The sequence below is a fragment of the Cnephaeus nilssonii genome (assembly GCF_951640355.1).
Source record: "Cnephaeus nilssonii genome assembly, chromosome: 18".
Taxonomy (NCBI): Eukaryota; Metazoa; Chordata; class Mammalia; order Chiroptera; family Vespertilionidae; genus Cnephaeus; species Cnephaeus nilssonii.
Window position 1 is genome coordinate 32,785,288 of NC_137089.1, and position 19,693 is coordinate 32,804,980.

At 42.8% G+C, this 19,693-nt stretch overlaps 1 protein-coding gene across 1 annotated transcript in view; it reads left to right on the top strand.

Moving 5' to 3' along the window:
• CHD7 (chromodomain helicase DNA binding protein 7) overlaps positions 1–19,693 on the top strand; it is a 178,743-nt gene that overhangs the window by 92,062 nt on the left and 66,988 nt on the right. The window contains 1 exon segment of the mRNA XM_079796311.1: positions 9,496–9,926. Within this exon segment, the coding sequence (XP_079652437.1) occupies positions 9,496–9,926 (431 nt within the window).

Genomic DNA, 19,693 nt, shown 5'->3' on the forward strand with positions numbered 1-19,693 from the left:
CACCTTTCCAATTTAGGGCTCAAACATGCTACAGGGTATAACAGTGATAGCAAAATACATTGTAAATGCACAGCAGAGGGTTTTTGAATTGAACTTAACTTCTTAGTATGTAAGTTTGGTCTTTGTCTTGACTGCCTTTCAATGGTTCTGTTTATGCAAAACGTTTTGGCCAGCCTGGAAGCACTGATGTTTTGTGTTTTGCTGAGTTTGATTCCTAGTCCGCTGGGTAGTTTCAGGTCTAGATGGCTGCTGCCACATTCAAGGCTCCACACACGCCTTCGAGAACAATGTGGACCTAAGAGCTAGCTTGAAATAAGCAAGTGCACTGAGAGTTGGGCCCTGAGAGTGAGCCAGTTGAGGGAGCCCCGTATGCAAGGCGGTGAAGAAAGAAAGAAGAAAGAGGGAAGGGGAAACAGTAAAACTAACTTTGTTAAGGTCCCTGAGCCCATTCATTTTTTTTTTAATTTTTTCTTTTAGAAAGTAATGTTTGGTTGAAGGTACAGCACTTGGTGATTTGGAACAAGAGTGTGTAGTGTGACTGTATCTCAGACGCCTCTAATAGGTTTATGGTTTGGTTTGCTTATTGTCAGTCAGACGCCATGATGTCCATGGTGCAGACCTTGCATTTTTTGGGGGGAGGGGGTGCTATTGGAGGAGAATGGGTGTAGTCTCCCAGCCACCCTGCCGTGTCCTGGGGGCTACCCCCCGTCTTGTGGACAAGGAGGCCTAAGCAGTTATTCGCCATTACTGCAGTAGACTCGAATTGTATCCAATATGTGGTGGTTTCTGTTTCTCCTCTGCCCAGAGAAGTGAGGCTCTATTGCCCCCTCTACGTGTTTTCCCCTCAATTAAAAGCACTTCAGGAAATGGTTCTCAAGGCCAGGAACACAGTCTGATTACTTGCATACCCTTTTTCAAAAACTATCACATGTAAAAGCATAATTCACGTCTTATATAAACAATAAGCTAATTTCCCCAAGCACTTATGTAGCAGTGGAGATACATCCAAAGTATGTTGAGTTTAACATCAGTTCAATTCTGTGCCCTAGGCGTGCATGTGTGTGTATGTGCACATGCATGTGGTGTGTGTGTGTGCGCGCATGCATGTGGTGTGTGTGTGTAGACATTATTGCAATGACATGGTCCTTAAATGCAAGCCTGCTACTTTGCCTGGTGCTTTTCCTAGGAAGTAGAATGATCTGTTACCAAACTGGAGAAAAGAACGACCACATTAGATTTCTTGAAATATAATAGATTGGATTAAAAGTCATATAAGCTGTTTTTTTGGTTTTGTTTTTAAAGTTGGTTTTGGAAGAGTTTTCAAGGGAGAGCAGGCAGTGGGATTACCTTTTATTTAATTTTTCCTTTTTTTTTTTTTTTTTACTTGTTTCTGGTTTTGGAAGACTCAGTTCAGTTCCTGGGTCACAAAGCAGGTTGATTGAATTGAATTCAGCTTTTATCAAACAGGGTGATTTTGAGATTCAAATTTGGGTAATGCTTGTTAGCTGCAAAGTATAATGTGAATTTCAGTTCTTATTTTTATCTTTGGGAGAAAAGTTAGTGGTTCTCTACACCTTTAGTTTGAAATTAAACTAGAATTCTCTTAATTCTAAAACTGCATTAAATTAAACGCCCTTTTAGCCTGTATAGTAGTGTTAAGGTCTTAGAACTAAGACCTTTGTGGGTGGAGAGAGACAGCAAGAGGCTTCCCAGGCTTGTGCTGTGGTCACAACTGGGCTGGGAGACCTCCCCGCCGCCCCTCTGCAGCCACGTGTGGGCCACGGTCACCTTCACGCTGGCTCTGCAGCCACATCTGGGTTAGAATTTTAGGATTGCCATGTTCTGGCTGTGTAACTTTGGGTAAGTTCATCTTAAAGCGTCATTTCTAAAAGAGCACTGCATCCCACCCACCTCCTGGGTTTTATGGGGACTTAGGAGATGAGGAAGATGCTTAGCAGAGCACACGGCACATTGAGCCCAGTGTCCCAGGATGGCAGTCCCGGCGCTGCCTCTCCCCGAACACCAGGCTGCACCCTGTACCCTTTGCCCCGTCACCCCGAGTGGGGCCAGGCAGGCCTTGCAGGCGCCACAGCAGCGTGTGACCGCCTGGTCAGCGTACAGCACAAGTTCACATAGGATTTCTCAGACACTTAGAAAGGGGTTAACATTGGTGCAGTTTCACTGCTGTGTTATTCTAGTCAATCTCATTGTAAAAAACACCACAGCCCAGTGTTTTACACATAAAAACTGCTATTTGTGGCCCTGGCCGGTGTGCCTCGGTTGGTTGGGCATCCTTCTGTGCACCAAAAAGTTGCTGAATCAATGCCTGGTCAGGGCATATGCCTGGGTTGTGAGCTCTCACATCAATGTTTCTCTTTCTCTCCCTCTCCCTTCCTCTCTCTCCAAAAATCAAAATTATATATATCTATAATAATTACATATATCTATATATCTATATTAATATGCAAATCAACCGAACAGCAGAACAACCGTCTGTACGACCTTCCGGATGACCACTCTATGACACGCACTGGCACCAGGCCAGCCAAGGCAGGTGCGATGCGATTTGTCGGGGGCCCCGCCATTGCCCACTATCTCCCCAAAGAGGAAGGCACAGGCTGGCGGGGCGATCGATGTGGGGGCGGGGAGGGAGCTCTGCAATCGCCCCAAAGAGGGAGGCCCAGGCTACCAGGCCGGCCGCGCTGCAGCAGGTGGTCAGGGCCTCCTCTGTGGGGTGATCAACCTGGGGGCTCCACGATCCATCGCCCCACAGAGGGAGGCCCAGGCCAGCCAAGTGATCGTACCCTACGCCTGTTGCCTGCAGAGGGAGGCGACTGGTGGCAGGGGAGGAGGGGCAGCGCCACACAGATGGCAAGCAGTGGCAGCGGCGGGGGCAGGGCCAGCAGCCAGCAGCCGGGGGAAGGAAAGTCCCGATAGGCCCTGATCGCTGGCCAGGCCTAGGGACCCTACCCGAGGGGTCCCAGATTATGAGAGGGCGCAGGCTGGGCTGAGGGACACTCACGCCCCCCTGTGCATGAATTTCATGCACCCGGGCCTCTAAAAAAAAAAAAAAATATATATATATATATATATATATATATATATATATATATATATAATTTATTTTTTTTTTTCACTCCTAAATACCTAGATGGTCAGTACTCAATATCCAATGTGAAACTATGTAACACTAAATTTAACCTAACCACTTAGTTCATTATTTTGGACTCTACTAATTCAGAATGTTTGTAATTTAGATGCCATGAAAGCGACTCATGTTAATTTGTAGCTGTTTAACATTTTGCTTGTATGGCAGTTCTATTCTGAAGAAAATTTAAAAACCCAAGTGGAAAATCAGAGGTTCAAAAGGCCTTCGGATGGTTTTTATATGAGCTATGTATTTCATCAGTAATTTAAAAAAATTTTAATTCTAAAATGTAATGATTCTGAGTTACAGGCAAAGATAAATTATTACATTATGATATTTCAACAGTCACTTTATTTAACTTGGTAATTATCTTGACTGTATATATAACAGAAATTATATGTCATCTTTATATGATTATACCAATATTCCTATTTTATTCCTACCAGTGACTTAATTGCGCATAAAAGAACCTGCCAATTCAGTGTTCTGTTTAAGTGCATTTTATATAGCATTACATTTGTTCATACAGTCATATGCTACCTTATAAAACATTTGATAACCACTGCTTTGAGGCATAGGTGAGCACACACACACTCTCATCAGCATCCTACAGGAGCAGATGACTTGGCCCTGCTTTGGCTTATATCAGTAGAATTCAAAGTATATTTTAAGGAACACTTTATTCAAGACAGTCTTGGAAAAAAGGGATGCTGCCAATAAATACCTTGAGGACACACTGTGTACCAGCTCCCCTCAGCATGCAGAAAGGGCTTGGAGAGTTTTGCAGTGAAGAAGACCATTTTATTTTGTTCAGCCCAGAAATTTCTAAACTCATGTAACCTGAGTCTTCTTTTTATTTAACAGCTTTATTAAAAAAATATTTGTATTGATTTCAGAGAGGAAGGGAGAGGGAGAGAAAGAGAAAGAAACATCAATGATGAGAGAGAATCATTGATCGGCTGGCTGCCTTCTGCACATTCCCCTCCCGTGCCCCCCGTCCCCCCCCCGCCCCCGTCCCCTGGGGATCGAGCCTACAACCTGGGCATGTGCCCTTGACTGGAATTGAACCCGGGACCCTTTAGTCCACAGGCCAGTGCTCTAGCCACTGAGCCAAACCAGCTAGGGCTGGAACAGCTTTTAATATTCTAAACCTAAAAATGTTGTTCTGTACATTTTACCTTCTTGATTAATTTGTACAACCTACAATCCAATTGTTTATTTGGTTCATAAGTGTACTCATTCATAAAATAATTTTTTCCTAGAAATGGTTAAGAATAAGATGAATAAAACTAATATAAAGGGCTTGAACTTGAGGCCCTGACTCGAACACCAAAATTAGCCAAGCAGAAAATATTCCATCCCTTGATTCTCTTCTTAAGAATATTTTTATGCTTATTTGATATCAAAGAATCAAAGTTAAAAATTATTTTAGTTGACTATTTAAACTAATGTCTGCTCATTTTGATCTAATCCCCCACAAAGAAGGTTTTAAAAGTTTGCTTGTAATGCATTTTTATGTCTTCAGTCATCCAATCTCAGGCTTGATTCATTTAAGGCTGGGTCCATGGAGGGACCCCAGGCAGGCAGGCAGGCAGGCACCTGGCTGACTTTTTTCAGGAAGCCTCCTCAGGGTCAGCCTGGATCAGGTGCTCTGCTCCCACCTGGCAGCTCCTGTGGCTGCCTAGATTACTGTTAAATCCTCAGATATTTGTTGATTGAGTAAATGAATTGGACACCACACATTGAGTGCATCTTCTTCTTATCAATGTCGTTGAGAAGAAAAGGGTGTTAAAATCTCGACAGGACTTATGGAACCCTTGCTAAATGCACTTTTGAACCCTTGTCCCCACTTTGCTGACGATGGAGCTCCAGTGTTCATACTGGAATTCCTTTTTAAAAGAGTATCGAGGGATCAGGAACCTGGCCTGTATTGGAAAAAATAAGAGTGAAGAATGTCAGCAATAGAAATGTGTCTCCAAAGCCATTTTTTAAAAAGTTTCAATCTTAAATGAGTACTTAATATTTATATTTTCACAAATAATTTAAATCTGAATCAGTGTGTTGTGTTTATGGTTCCGTGGGTCTTAATTGGGCTGCCCCTTCTGCACCGGAATCTTAGATCCTTTGAGCTCGGTTTGTGGAGAGGGACCTGTCTCCCAGGAGGGCCATCTTGCTCTTGTTTAGTTGATAGTATCTTTTCTTTCTTTTTTAAGTCCTCACCCGAGGATATTTTTTCCATTGCTTTTTACAGAGAGTGGAAGGGAGAGGGAGAGACAGAGAGAAACACCGATGTGAGAGAGACACATTGATGGGTTGCCTCCGGCATGCCCCTGACCAGGGCTGGGGACTCTACAACCGAGGTATGTGCCCTTGACTGGAATCGAACCCAGGACCCTTCAGTCTGCAGGTCGGTGGTCTAGCCACTGAGCCACACTGGCTAGGGCTGTACTACCTTTCCTTTATCATACAATGGTATTTTGATTTTAGATTTGTTTGTATCGCTCAGTAAACAGAATGTCTGTAGGTGTCCTCTGTTGCAAAATGTTAGTTTGCAGAGATTGTGCATGTGGGAAACATGGCACCCCGTTAATGCTATGTTGCTCACTCATGTTACTGGACAACGCTGACAGGTAGAGGCTTCGAGAATATGAAGCCACAACGTGACAAAGTAAGATTAAGTCAGCAAAGGCTGAGGAACGTTGGAGGACAAGCACGCTGGGGGTAGATGAACAGCTTCGCCTTCCTGTCCTCAGGCCGCTGAGCATGTGAGCCACCTTGGCTTAAAGGTGGCAGAGGGATTGCCCTACCACAGCTCTCCCTTGGTTACATTTGCAACCTGTCTGTGCTGCTGTTTTACATAAGTTTTGTGTGTTTGTCTAATTTATAGGTTATGAAAACTGGAGTTAAGCATAAAAACAATTACCTTTAGTTTTTGCTAATATTTTTGACAACATGTATATTTTGGATCATTGTCATTTATAGTTTAAATATCAGTCATTCTATTTCAGTTCCAAGAGTTCATGGCATAGTCCTTATATATTCCATACTATTCCAGCAGTCATATTGATGTATGATAGAAAATATTTTAAGCAGAAAGTCCTTTAGGGTGTATTTAAAAATACCTTTGGTATCCAACATTCTTCACATTTTGCTCTAACAAATGAGGGGTTTTAGGAATGCCCTATATGGTAATATCAGATGCTAATGGCATTGATTACCTGTCAGGCAGTGGGAATTGATGGGAAAATGTCCGCTGTAAAATTAAATAGCATTAGAGAATGTACCATGCGGGGGTGGGGGCAGGACACGGCCGGGCCGGGAGACTTTGTCAGGGTATTACTGTGAGCTCCAGGCTCCCCCCTTCACCCCCCACATGATTAAGGCAGGCCATCTGTTCTTTGTTAAATGTTTACAAAAACAGCTTTTCTCTAAAAGGTTCCAGGAGACGTAGGTCTGGTAAACACTATAATATTTCTGAGCACCTTTTTCACCCGAAAACATAATTGTGCTGCATATCAAACAGGATTAATAATTTTTTGTATTTGATCTTTACATTTCCTCCTCCTTACGAAAGATTGAATTTTTTAAGGGATACTAATTTATGGCTTCATTTATTGCTGAAGGGAGCATCTAAAATCATTTGCATGCTAAAGTGTGTAAATAAATTTTCAGTCTTTTTGTATTTGGTATTTTATGCCTTTTCTAATTTAGAAACGTGTACCAGGCATCTCTCATTAGAAGCCAGCACTTTGCTATGGGAGCCAGTGCCAGGCAGATTAAAGACAGGTACACAAACCTGGAATTAATTCACCATTCTAAGCTCTAAGCATTACTGGTAGACTTTTCTCTTTCCTTCCCTTTCTAGGAAATACTTTTTCTTCCATTTCCTGAAAAGTAGCTTGTCCCAAATAAGTTTGATCTCTATGTCCCTTATAAAAAAGCTAGAGGCTCGATGCACGAAATTCGTGCAAGGGGCTCCGCCCTCATAGCCCCGGCTTTGTCTGGAAGGTCGTCTGGAAGGTCATTCGGCTGTTGGGTCTAATTAGCCTATTAGCTCTTTATTATATAGGATAGGATAAGGCTTTTTCCTTTTGATCTACATTAGAGGATAATATGGAACAATTAATTCAACTTCAACTTTAATAAAGCAGTTCACTCAGATTTCCATGAATCCTCAGGTAACGATACTTTGGACAGCGCCTGGGTGGCCTTTTCCTCGGAATGCCTGTGAGGGGAGAACAGGGGGCAGGGCGCTTTCCTCAGTGCTGGGCTGGCTGTGCTGTCCCCGCAGGGAACCGGCTCCTGTGGACTTCCATCCGCGTGCCCTCCTCAAACCTGTGCCCTCGCTTCTCTCTCTCCTTACACGTCCTCACGCTTTGAGGCTCACTCTCTCTCAGTGTGACTACGAAAGGGCAGTGTGTGCTTTAAGTTCTTTTAATACCAGAGGATTTTGGAAAGGACTTCGGACACCATCTAACCCAGACCCTCCATTCTGCAGTTGAAGAAAGTGAGCCCCAGGTGACTGCAATGATTTCCCCCGAGAATATAGCGAATGGCAGTACCCAAGACTACAATTTTTCTCTCCTCCCTCACAGTTCCCGGCTCTTTCTCCTGTCCTTGTGCAGATGGAGAACTGAGTGTAGGTTTCTTTAATAACCATGGTGGGTTTTAATGGAAACAGTGTAACTACTTTTTCTCAGGTAGTGACTTTTTAAAAAAGTGATTTTCGGTCACCAAACTCTTTGGAAAATCTAGTGAAACCTGTGGAGCCTTTCCCAAAAGGATAGCTTTATATCCGACTTTGGGGGATGGGCAGAATCTAGATTTAGGAAACTTAGTCTCAGATCTCTGCTCTGTTCTCTGCTGTGTGGCCTTTGGTGGTCACACAGCCTGCTCAGACTGCACTTTCTTTCTGAAAGATGGGGGGGGGGGGGGGATTGTCATATTTTTCTTCTGAGATTCAGGTGAACTAACTCTATAAGTACCCAGCACAGTACATGGCATGAAATAGATGCTTAGTAAATGTTAGTTGTATTGGAATCTGATTTATAGTACTTGCTGGTGGTAAAACATGTCTTCTGAGTTACTCTCGAGTCCTCTGCAGACCTGGACCTGGGCTCCCTGGCATTCTCCGCTTTTGGAGGTGCTGTGGCGAGGGGCGTGGGCTCCACAGCCATCAGCTCTGATATCAGTCTCAGTTCTGTCACTTACCGACTGTAGCTCGTTACTGCATCTTAGCGTGTCAGTGTCCATTCCTAGCTCTTCGGGCTGGTGTGGGGATTGAATGGTGTCAGGGGTATAGCATACACAGCACATGTTCAGCATATAGTCAGATTGTTTAGTAAAGGCTAGCAGTTGTTGTTATTTACATTATAGTTACTATTAAGTGTCTGGAGAGTGTATGGAAAAGGCAGACAATGAGTGGCAGTCCAGCCCCTGAAAATGTTGGAATGTCAGGGCCCATGAGATGTCATACCTGACAGTGGGGGTAACACCGACCCCTGCCTGGCTTGCATCGTGACTGCCAGGCGGAGTCCCTGACTCTGATCCCGGCCGACCACTGAGCGTCCCAGCCCAGTTGTTGGTATTCTCAGTGGTATTTCTGACCATCTTGGGCAAACACCTAGTGAATGCCATCTCCTACAGGGCATGCCGCAAGGACTATTTGGGTTCTCTTTCCCTCAATTAAATTTGGAAATGTAAAACGTAATAATTTATGAAAAACACTATCTGTGTTTCATATTAGTACAAGAAATGTAACCAACTTGAAGACTTGTGCTTTTAATGTGGCATTTTGATGTTATTTAGACCAGAAATGACCTGCACTGTTTAACATTGATGTGTTCACACTTCGACCTTAAGCTTCCACAGGCCCTGAACCTTGCAGTGCCCACTCGGTACACTTGTTCTTTTTAAAGTGGCTTAATTAGGTATCTTTGAGTTCCCATTCCTGCATGGGGAAAGTAATTCCACTTAAATTCATCCTGTATAGTTTGGTTTTTGCTACTGTTTTGTCATTCATCATTTCTTATATAGGCTGCTTAGCAAATGGACAATGTCTTTAGCTGAATGAGAATTTTTTTTCTTTCTGAAATAATTTTTTACTGTATTATTAAGTTGCCCCTTTCACTCTGTTTATTTAAAAGCTTTCTTGTTCAAAAAAATGTGGTTTTTGGGGTTTTTTTTTGGATGAGAGAAAATGATACATTTTACAACTATACAGTTGGTAAAATGTGTGCTACCTTGAGTATAGAGTACGTTTTAGAAACACCGGCCTGTAACTTTCAGTTCCTTTCTGCACTACGAAGAATGATATACTAATTTCAATTCCTATTTGTGTCTCTTAGCATTCTCCATCGGAGCCCTTTCTAGAGAAACCAGTGCCGGATATGACTCAGGTTAGTGGACCGAACACCCAGCTAGTGAAGAGCGAGGATTACCTGCCATCCATAGAGCAGCAGCCACAGCAAAAGAAGAAGAAAAAGAAAAACAACCACATTGTTGCAGAGGACCCCAGTAAAAGTTTTGGTAAAGAGGACTTCCCTGGTGGGGTTGATAACCAAGAACTAAATAGGAATTCACTAGATGGGTCTCAAGAAGAAAAAAAGAAAAAGAAAAGGCCGAAGGCAAAAAAAGACCCGAAGGAACTGAAAGAACCCAAGGAGAAAAAAGAGCCCAAGGAACCCAAGACCCCGAAAGCCCCTAAGATTCCCAAAGAGCCAAAGGAAAAGAAAGCAAAAACTGCCACGCCAAAACCCAAGTCCAGCAAAAAGTCCAGGTAGGCCGCGCACAGCAGCACCGGCAAACACAGCTCCGGAATGAGCAGCCTCTGCATCGGGGCTGGGGAGAGGGAGAAGGGAGCCCTTTGATGGTCATGATCATTGTTGAGTTTCTTTCTGTAACACCCACACCAAAAAGTTAATGGTTTCATGCATTCTAAAATTTGGGACTCTATTATTATTATTGAACTACTGAATTTGGATAATATATTTTAGACTTTAGATAGAAATTAGTATTTTGAAACAACTTTCTTGTATTTTTGTGAAAAAATTTTCATTTAACAAACAGAACCAAGTTGCCAGCATAATTATTTGTAAGTATAGAGCAATAACCTCATTGTTGGTGACAGTGCAAAACTGGGGAGGAAGGATTATAGAAGCAAGACAGGTCACTCTGTTTCACAAAGCTTTTCAGCCCCGATGATTCCCAAAAGTCGAAACAGGAGAATGAATTCCCTCCACTTGGTGGAGTAAGGCTTCCAGGGGCAATGTTGACATCCTCGTGGGCAACACGGGGGAAATCAGATGGCAGTTATCCACCTGATACGCATGCAAGGCTAGCATGCACTTTAGGTTCCAGGAAATAGCCTTCTCCGCTCCATACTTCCTCTTCTTACTTCCCCCGCCAACTCTCTGACCCCCCAGAAGGCATATTTACTCAGTAAAAAAAGTTGAGAGGAGAAGACATTGAAGACTAATTTTTTTCATTTGTACTGAACATTTCTTACAACTGTTCTGAACCAGTTCCAAACATCTGAATCTATTTTTCAGAATATGGCTCATGTTAGAAAATATAGTTTCCAGATGGAAGTTATGGTCAGACCTGGTTAATCTGAACCTGTTTGCAAACTCCATTAGAAAACACGCTCCCCTGCCTCCCCCATGTGCATATATGCATGCTCAGTCCTGCGACTGACGTGCCTGATGGGAGCTTTTTGAGCTCGCTCAAAGCCTTCTCTGGTAGGCTTTGCTGTGTGTGCATGGGCAGGCACACAGAGGGGATTGTTTCTGTGACTCTGTAGATGCTGCAAAACGAAAGAACAAAATTGAGTTTTCAACTTCCTGCTGAAAATATCTAAACAACCCCCAATAATTATTCTGTAGTGTTTTGAGAGTTTGAATCATAGCTATTTAAAAATCTTTGCCATCAGTACTTTTTAATGGTGTTAAGATAACTGAAATTATATTCAATAACTCAATCTTGTAGGCAACTTAATATTTGCATTTACTTAGGAATCTTCGATGCCTCACTATGTGGTCTCTTAATTTGAAAACCATTATTATTTTCTCCTTATGAGCACTCTTCTAAACTCACTATTATAGAGACATAATTCATTAAGTTGTTGCTATTTGTAGGTAATGTGTTAATGTTAGGGACCTGAACGAGGAGGACTTGGTTGGTTAGAATTTCAGTATGACTTATGAAGGGTTTTGAAAGTAATACAGTTGCTTAAATCTAGGTATTGTGCTTTTGGTAGGAGAAAGCATGTGTAGCAAAATCTAAAAAGAGTGTGTTTTGTTTTTTTAACTTAAAATGTAAGAGTCTGTGTTATAAGGAAGCTTTTGAGAGCTCAGAAAATATAACACCAAGACTAGTTTAAGCCTCAAGATGTATCTGACTTCAGTTTCTATCTTAATTTTTTGAACCTATTATCTAATGGTAAAGATTGATAAGCAAGAAAAGAAAAACCCACTATATTGTGAATCTGGTCATAAATTTCTAAGTATATTCTTTCAAGCTCTTAGTCTACAGAGAACTGACCCTCTCTTTAAAAATCTACTTTAGCATACCCTAGAATACATTGGGACAGATATTATAATGCTGCCTTCAACAATGAAACTTGTTAAAATTTCCCTAACAGCTAAACAACTCTTAGGAAGTTGGGGCATTAAGTCCAGTGAGTGCTAGGACTTGGTGCAGGTACAGACCTGTTTTCTTCTGCTAGAGGAACCGTCAGTGCAGGCCTCCTCTGCATGCTCTCAGCTGCCCATGTGAAGTTCAGGCTGTCTGTGCAGAGGATGATGTTGGCGTTGCTGAATCAGAGAAATGGCTTTGCATTAGCCACACACTTTTGGTAGGAGGAAGGGCAGGCAATTATTTTCTCTTAAGAAGAAAGTCTAGTCGTTGTTTTCCCCTCGGTTGTTTCTGATTAATAGTCTCAAGTCGATGCCTCCTATACGTTTTTGCCCAAGTGGTATGAAAATACTTGAGTGGAGCACTTCTGTTGAGTATAGAGACATGCAAGTGAAAAGGGAGGTGATGTAACGTGACCCAGACGCTCACGAGGCCACGCTGAGGGGGCACCGAGAGAGCTTGTGGCACCTCTGTTGGCCCTGGTGACTGTCTCTTCTAGGCACTTGCTGATTTATGATGAATCATGGTGAGGACATTCCTGAGAGCCTTTCCTGTTGTCTATGGGGGTGCCTGGCCAAGAATATGGTCATCGAATAGAGATTAACAAACCAAGCCAATACTTTGTTTGAGCTGCAGGGTTTCTATTGGTCAGATGAATTGAGCATGTCGAATTGTGATCTCATTGTTCTGCTATGTCTGGAAAGGAAATAGCATCCTGAAGCAAGGATAAGTAGAATGCATACAACTACATGTAAATTCTGAATAGCATAGCAGAGTAATTATGTAAATTGAATATGCAGTGATGAAGGTAATAGGGGGTTTGGGTTATGTTAGTACTGGGGTTGAATTGCCATAGCAGTCTGCTTTTAAGCACTGGAATACAGCAGTGACAATTTTGTTTGGCAAAATGTTATGTGATACCCGTTATTTCCATCCTTGAATAAGTTAACTTGATGAATTTGTTTATACAGAAAATAATTTTCCTACAGAGGGCTCCAATAGAGGGAACAAACAGAAGTGGAGTGAGAAATGGGGCACGGGACCACGCTCACCTCCCCTGCTCGGCCCTGTGAGCAGCGGTGATGGAAGTGGCCCACGGGTGGGCTGGCGCGCTCTGCGTCGTGTCTGTGACAGGGAGAGAGCTTGTTCTGTGTCATTCGCGCCCTCAGTAGTGAAGGCCGTGAGAAAGGGTGGCTGTCGTCAGTGGGGCTGATGTTCTTGTGTGCCTTTATGGTGCCCTCCTCACCAGCTGTCATCCCTCCTCGTTCCATAAAGTAGCAGAGGCTTGAATTTGTGGCCCTTCCCAGGGAACTGGCCTTTTTGGCAACCAAAATATAATTCCATTTGTCTTGCCTGTGCGGGAGAACCTAACAGAACTTACCCAGAAGCTGTAACATAGAATGGGAGTGAAATAGAAAAAGGAGGTCAGCATTTCAGGAAAAGCTGTTTGAGATTGTAATGATGAGATAGACGGGACACATTCTTCTTCTCTATCAGAAACATTCCTTTTTCCCACTGTACCTTTTCTTTGTTAAATATATATATATATATATATATATATATATATATATATTTTCTACCTGTTTTTTTTTTTTCTGGTGCTTTCCCTGGGTATCCTTTTAGCTTCCAGATATTGGCAGTTAATATGGAAAATAAAAGTGAAGACATTTGTGGGCTGAGAGGATGCCATTTTGCATATGGAGGGGTTCATGGAGCTGAAATATGGGGATTTGTGGACTTCTTTTCAATGCGTTTTCTGTTGTGTGTGCATAGCCCTTGTGAAATGAGCAAGAATTTGGAGGAAGTGCTTCCTTTGAACGACTCTTGAAGGACTTAGTGGTCCATTTAACTCTATAAAGATCCTTTGAGTAGACATAAAGAAGGGAACATGGCCAAAGATTGTGACTTGACTACTGAAGCTTCCGTCACACAAAGCCATGGAGAATTGCTTCTGATGCAGTCTCTAGGGACACGTCTTGTTGTTAAAGGTAGTTGAAAACTCAAATGCTATTTCTCAATTAAGAGTGAAATATTTTATTTTAAACTGAAAAATAAACATACTGGTCTTGTTTTTTAAAAACACATATTAAGTACCAAAAACATGTAAAGTATACTTTTTGCAAACCACCCTATCATTATCATTAGTATTTATGTGGCAGCTTTCTTCTGAGTCACTTAGCTTTTCAGAGGCTGTTTTCTTAGTGATGATCTAAGAGAGTAGCAGCATTTTACCCAAGAAATATTTTTATTCAACCAGCAAGCCCACTGGTGGGATATTTTGGTAAACTAATACATATTTTTATGGTGTGCTCTCGTACATGTAAAATTTCTCCCGAGAGATTAGACACAGAAGCAAACCATTCAATTAGTTTTGCCAATAAGTAGAAAAACCCAGATAGATATCTCCCGTCAGGTACATAGGGAATAAAGCAAATTAAACCAACAGTTTTTCTTCTTTTTAGTTTCTTGTTCTTTCGTTTACTCCCATGCTATGATTTAGTCTTGACCCAAGACTTTAGGTAATTGGAAAGACGGAATTAAATATTTTGGACGCTGCCTGCAGAAGAGGGTGTAGATTTCTTTAACATGTGGTCACAAGATGGACTTTTGAGTCCTTTTGGTGTTGGAGAGGAACGAGGAAGATAAGAGTGTTGTGTGTCTCTCTGCCCACTGCCCTGCCTTGTCTCCTGTTAATTAAATCAGAGCACCAGGTCAGAGATGGGACCATGTGCCCTCTTTTGGGCTGGTCTCAAAGGTTATCGTCTCTTTGACAAATGGACTGTCAAATCTTTTAAATCCCAAATCCTTCTTTCCTTCAGAGTAACCACCTCAGTATTTCCATTGCCAGTGACAGGCCACATTGTGGTCCTTCGTCTCTCTGATTTGTCTTAAATTGACAGAATGAGCAGGGAGGAAGAGTGATCAGCCCCTTTTTAGTAAAGACCCTGATAGTCTTGACTTTGGTGGTTCAGTTTATACTCAGTAGGGGAAAGAGAATGTGTAACCACATTGACTCTGAAAAGCGAGTTCTGCTAACTCATGCTCTGGGCTAGTTGCTGAGTGGACCACACTGGGGCTGCTGGAAATTCGCTTCTGCCAGTCGGGGAGCTTCAGTGACTTCAAAGCAGTGGCCTGTAGCCACTTTGGTTTCTGTGGGAGAGGGTGATGTAGATCCCACTTTCAACTCTCACTGTACCCATCAAACGAAAGTTGAGAGGTGAGGAGGCCATGGGCAGCAGTGGATATTGAGGGGGATTTTTCTGGAGACACAGTCCTTTGAAGTCTTTCTTAAGTTGAACTTTTGGGTGGGGCATGTGTTGCCAAGTAGATGTGGGTACGTTGAAAGGTAAAGAGCAGAAGGAATCATAACTGATTTTTAAATTATTATTAAAAATGTCTCTATAAAAATGCTTTTGGAAAGTATGAAGTCCTGTACAAATGCAAAATTTGTCCCGTGAGACATAAAAATTTTTGGCTGGTTGTCTTCCACCTAGATAAGGCCCCTTTGAGTCACTGGATGTTTGTGGGAACCACTGTAAGAGCATCAGTCATCTGAAATGCCAAGCCTCACTTCAGCCACCTTTACATAGAAGTCTGTGTGGCTTTAGCTTAAAAATGCTAAATAGGGGATTGGAGCATGTGAATTAAGCAAAAGGGCACTGTTCATTTTTTTAAATTAAATTTTTCGGGGTGACATTGGTTAGTAAAATTATATAGGTTTCAGAAATACAGTTCTTTAATACATCATCTCCATATTGTATTGTGTGTTCACCACAGCCATGTCTCCTTCCTTTTCTCTCTCCTACCCTCTCTCTCTTACCCTCTGCTACCTCCTCCTACCCCCTTTTCCTCTGGTAATCACCAAACTGTTTTTTGTCTATTAGGTTTTTTGTTATTTGTTTTGCTTAATCTCCTCAACTTTTACATCCAGTCCCCCTCATTTTTTTTTAAATGTTGAAAAGACGACACCCTTGAACTTGCATTAGAACACTGATTTTACATATAGCCCTGATTCCTGTAGGAACACAGCAATTTCATGGCAGTTTGGCTTCTCCTTTGAGGGTGGGTGGTGATACTTTCTTCTGTTGGTTTCGCTCTGCTTAAGTCTCCACCTCCCTAGAGCACCTGATGACAATGTGGGTGGACGACCTGGCTAATCTGAGGAGATCACTGTGAATGTAGGGAGTACGGCTCTGACTGCCACAGTTACCCACCCCTGTCCCCTTCCCGGGGCACGGGAATGCTGCGCATAAATGAGAATGGCATCTTAGAAGTTGGCACAAGCAGACCAATGTCTGCCCCACTGTTGCCACTTGGAAGAATATGCTATTTATAGGAAAGGGGCATTGAAAGGCGTACTTTTGGCATCCGTTTTGCAATGTCTAATTTATTCAGTCCTTTCTGTTGCATTGCAGTGCCATGTAGCCAAAGCGCTTAATGTTTGTGTTGGGCTCCTGTGGTCAGATAACATATTAGCTAACTAGACTTCTTTTCCATGTAACTTCTGGCAGATCTTAATTCAGTCCATAAAACTCAATAACCTTTAGGTTTTCAGGGATAATTCTTGACTGCATGATGAGTCTTTTGTTTTTCCTCGAGAATATGTTCAATATTATAATAGACTTGGCTCTTTTAGGAGAGCTTTCTTTCTCTACCTTCTCATTCGCTTTTAAAAACATTCTTCTTTAAAACATGGTCAGCCCTGGAGCTGTTCTCGGGACAGGGTTTCTGTGGGAGAGGGTGATGTGGATCCCACTTTCTGCTCTCACTGTACCTAATGCTCTTGGAAGGCTCCAGAAGACATTGACCGGGAAAGGTTTCTGAGGCCTGAAGGATACCTCCCAAAAGGCCAGGCCAGCGCTGGACTCCTGAGGAGATCTGCGGTTAGAGGCCTTTGGGCCAGTCCCAGGCTCAAACGTGGGCTCTGCAACCCGAGAGGTTCTGGTTCCAGCCCTGGAACCGCCACTTCTTGCAACCTGGTTGACCCTCAGTTTCCTCATCCTTGGGCAGCTGGATTATAAAATGTAATGGCGGGGCATGTTGAGTTCGAAATAACACATTTTTAAATGAAAGCAGATTAGGTTTCTGTTACCCTTCACACTTTCTTTGCTGTCCCTTTCCTGAAAACTTAGCATATATACTTAGGGAATACTTGATGCTGTAAGAGCTACTTAAGGTAACAATTTATATTAAATGATTTGTTTTAGAGGTGTCCCATCCAGTGACTTTCAGTGGACTTAAAAAACACAGTATTAGTAATTTGTTACTGAAATCATGTTCAGAAATATAATCTCCTTTCCTTCTTTCTCTTTCTTTTCTCAATTCTTCTTCTTTCTCAACTAGGAGAGTGGGGTGAAGAATTTGTGGGTGGAGTTTAGGAGTTGTCAGTGGCAAGGGACCTGCTTGGAGTGAAGTGTATGGGTGCCCGTGTGGGTGCCCAGCTCAGAGCACCTGAAGATTGACTGTGCCTGGGGCAGGCAGGCATAAAGCAGTTGGGCCAAGGGTCTTGCTTCTGTCCCCCCATCCCTCCCAGACGCTGTCTGCCCAAGACTGCCATGCGGAGACCATCACTGAGACTCCTGGGGCCTCGTCCAGGGAGTGCTGAGTGCCTTTGTCTGCAGGTGTTCACCTTCGAGTTTATTGTCTGTCACGCAGAGTTTCTCTCTGTCCTCATTAGTTTAATTGGTCATCTGCATTTTACTACATTCTACTTGAGCTGTTAAATTTTATTTTAGTCTTAGGACTTTATTTACAATTTCTATTCTGTTGGATTAATTTCACTTTCTGGTGTATCTGTATCATGTTTTTGTTGCCTTAATTGATCCTTTTAAACTTTTACTGCTTTATCTTGTGTCTTTTTTTAGTTTGCCTCTTTATCTTTTAATTTTCTTGTTTGTTATTTAAAAACTTAGAGAAAAGTCCTTTAACTCTTTAAGTTGAGAGGCTTGGTGCTTTTCTCTCTACTGGCATTGTGCCCTTGACCCTGACAGCTTATTATGTATTTACCGCAGCTTATCCATTAGGTTCATTTCTTTTTTTAAACCACCTTGTGAGCATGCAGACTATAAGGATGCGCTTCAATACCTTTTGCTCTTCTTCTAAAAGATTGTACTGTGACATTTTGGCTTGAGTCCCCGAAAACGATCTGGTGAATCTTTATGACTCAAGCCTCAAGGTTGACTTTCCCCGATGTGATGAGAGTCTCTGCTAACTTGTCCCACCTGAAGGGGAACTCCCTCCCATTTGCAGACATCTTCATTAACTGACCATATTCTTCTCATCGCATGTAGTTCCACAATAGGGTCCTTTTCACACTTTTTTTTTTTTTTTTTTGAGGAATTGGATCCTCAGGCTGATGCTGATCAGTGCTTCACTACATTCTGTTTTGTAACTAAATCAGGGCAGTTACCTTTGTATTTCCAGTGTTTGATCAGGTAGGTTACTATAAGTAGGTCCTAGTAAGTTTTGTCCCTTTGTACAAAGCCTTCCTAAAAGCCTGTACTCTTTCTCACCAAAGGCAGTTGGTTAGCTGTGTGCTGCATCTCAGCTTAGGTGAGTTCACCCAACCCCATTTCAGATGGTGTCACTGAGCCCTCAGCTGACTATGCGTCCTTCCTTAGGGTTGGCTCCTTAGAATGTCCCTCCATGTGACACAGTCTTCTCTGAATGCACAGTGAGCTTTCCTGATGCCGTTTCTCCTCGCCTTCTCACCAGGATGGCATAAGCTTTGGTCACCTTAAAGGCAGGCACAGGACTCTAGAGCTTGGTGTGGCAAGGTGACCTCAGCGTCATGAAGCTTGACCATGTGTGCACCCAGTTGCCCACCGGTGTGACCTCGCTCATGATGAAACGTGAAACGTAGGTAAAGGGAAGAGCGGTCCTTCAGCCCGCCCGCAACCGCCCCCGAAGAAGTGCTCCTCCCCAGAGCGCAGGGCTAGGCTGGCCTCAGGAGTGGGTGGCTCTGTATCTCGGTCGCACCAGCCATGATAAAGGATAAGGATCAGGAAGTGAGAGAGCTTGGTGAGTAGGGAGGGGAAGTACACAGAGACACTGGTTTTGAAAAATTGCTAAGGTGAGCCTTAACCCTATTGTGGGAGTACTTTAGCTCCATTTCACTGAGCTTCAGAGATGTGTCGCCATAAAGATAGAATCTGTGCGGATTTGCTGAAATGAGTTAATGAGAAAAGCCCTTAGAGTAGTGCCTGGCACATGAGGGCTGTGTTATGTGTTGTTACTGCTGTGACTTGTACCCTTTAGTTAAATCAATCACCTAACACTTACAGTAACCTACCTGATCAGACACTGGAAATATAAAGGTAAGTAAGAGTTATTTCTCCTCTTCTTGAGCTTGCAGGATAGTTGGAGAAAGACAGACAGACACACACAAGTGCTTTGGTTTCAATACATTACAGTGATGTTGGCACCAAATTTTGTGTGTTTTAAATATCCCTGTGTGGGGTGTATCATGTGGCATGTAGGTGGAGTGACATCTCACTAATCCAGACTGTAGTGGCCAGAAAATGCTTCTCAGAATGAGTGATATCGAAGTCAAGACTTACGGATGCATAGATTTGAGGGGCGGGAGTGGAGATAGAAGAGATATAGTGTACACTTTAAGGAGGGATTTTGCATGTCTGCAGTATACAGCATACAGAGTTTGGGGTATGGGAAAAGTAGAAAATAAAGTTAATGTTGCCATTTGCAAAAATCACACAGGGCCTTGTATGTTAATGCTGAGAATCTGTCTTTTATATATATGGGGTCGGACTTGAAGCAGACAAATGGACAAATGATCGAGGCAGACTTGCACTAGCTGGTCACTGCTGATGCCTGGAGGATGGGCTCGGTGATGTGCTGGTGGCAGTGCCATGTCACTGAACTAGGGCAGGTGGGAGGCAGAGCAGGTTCAGG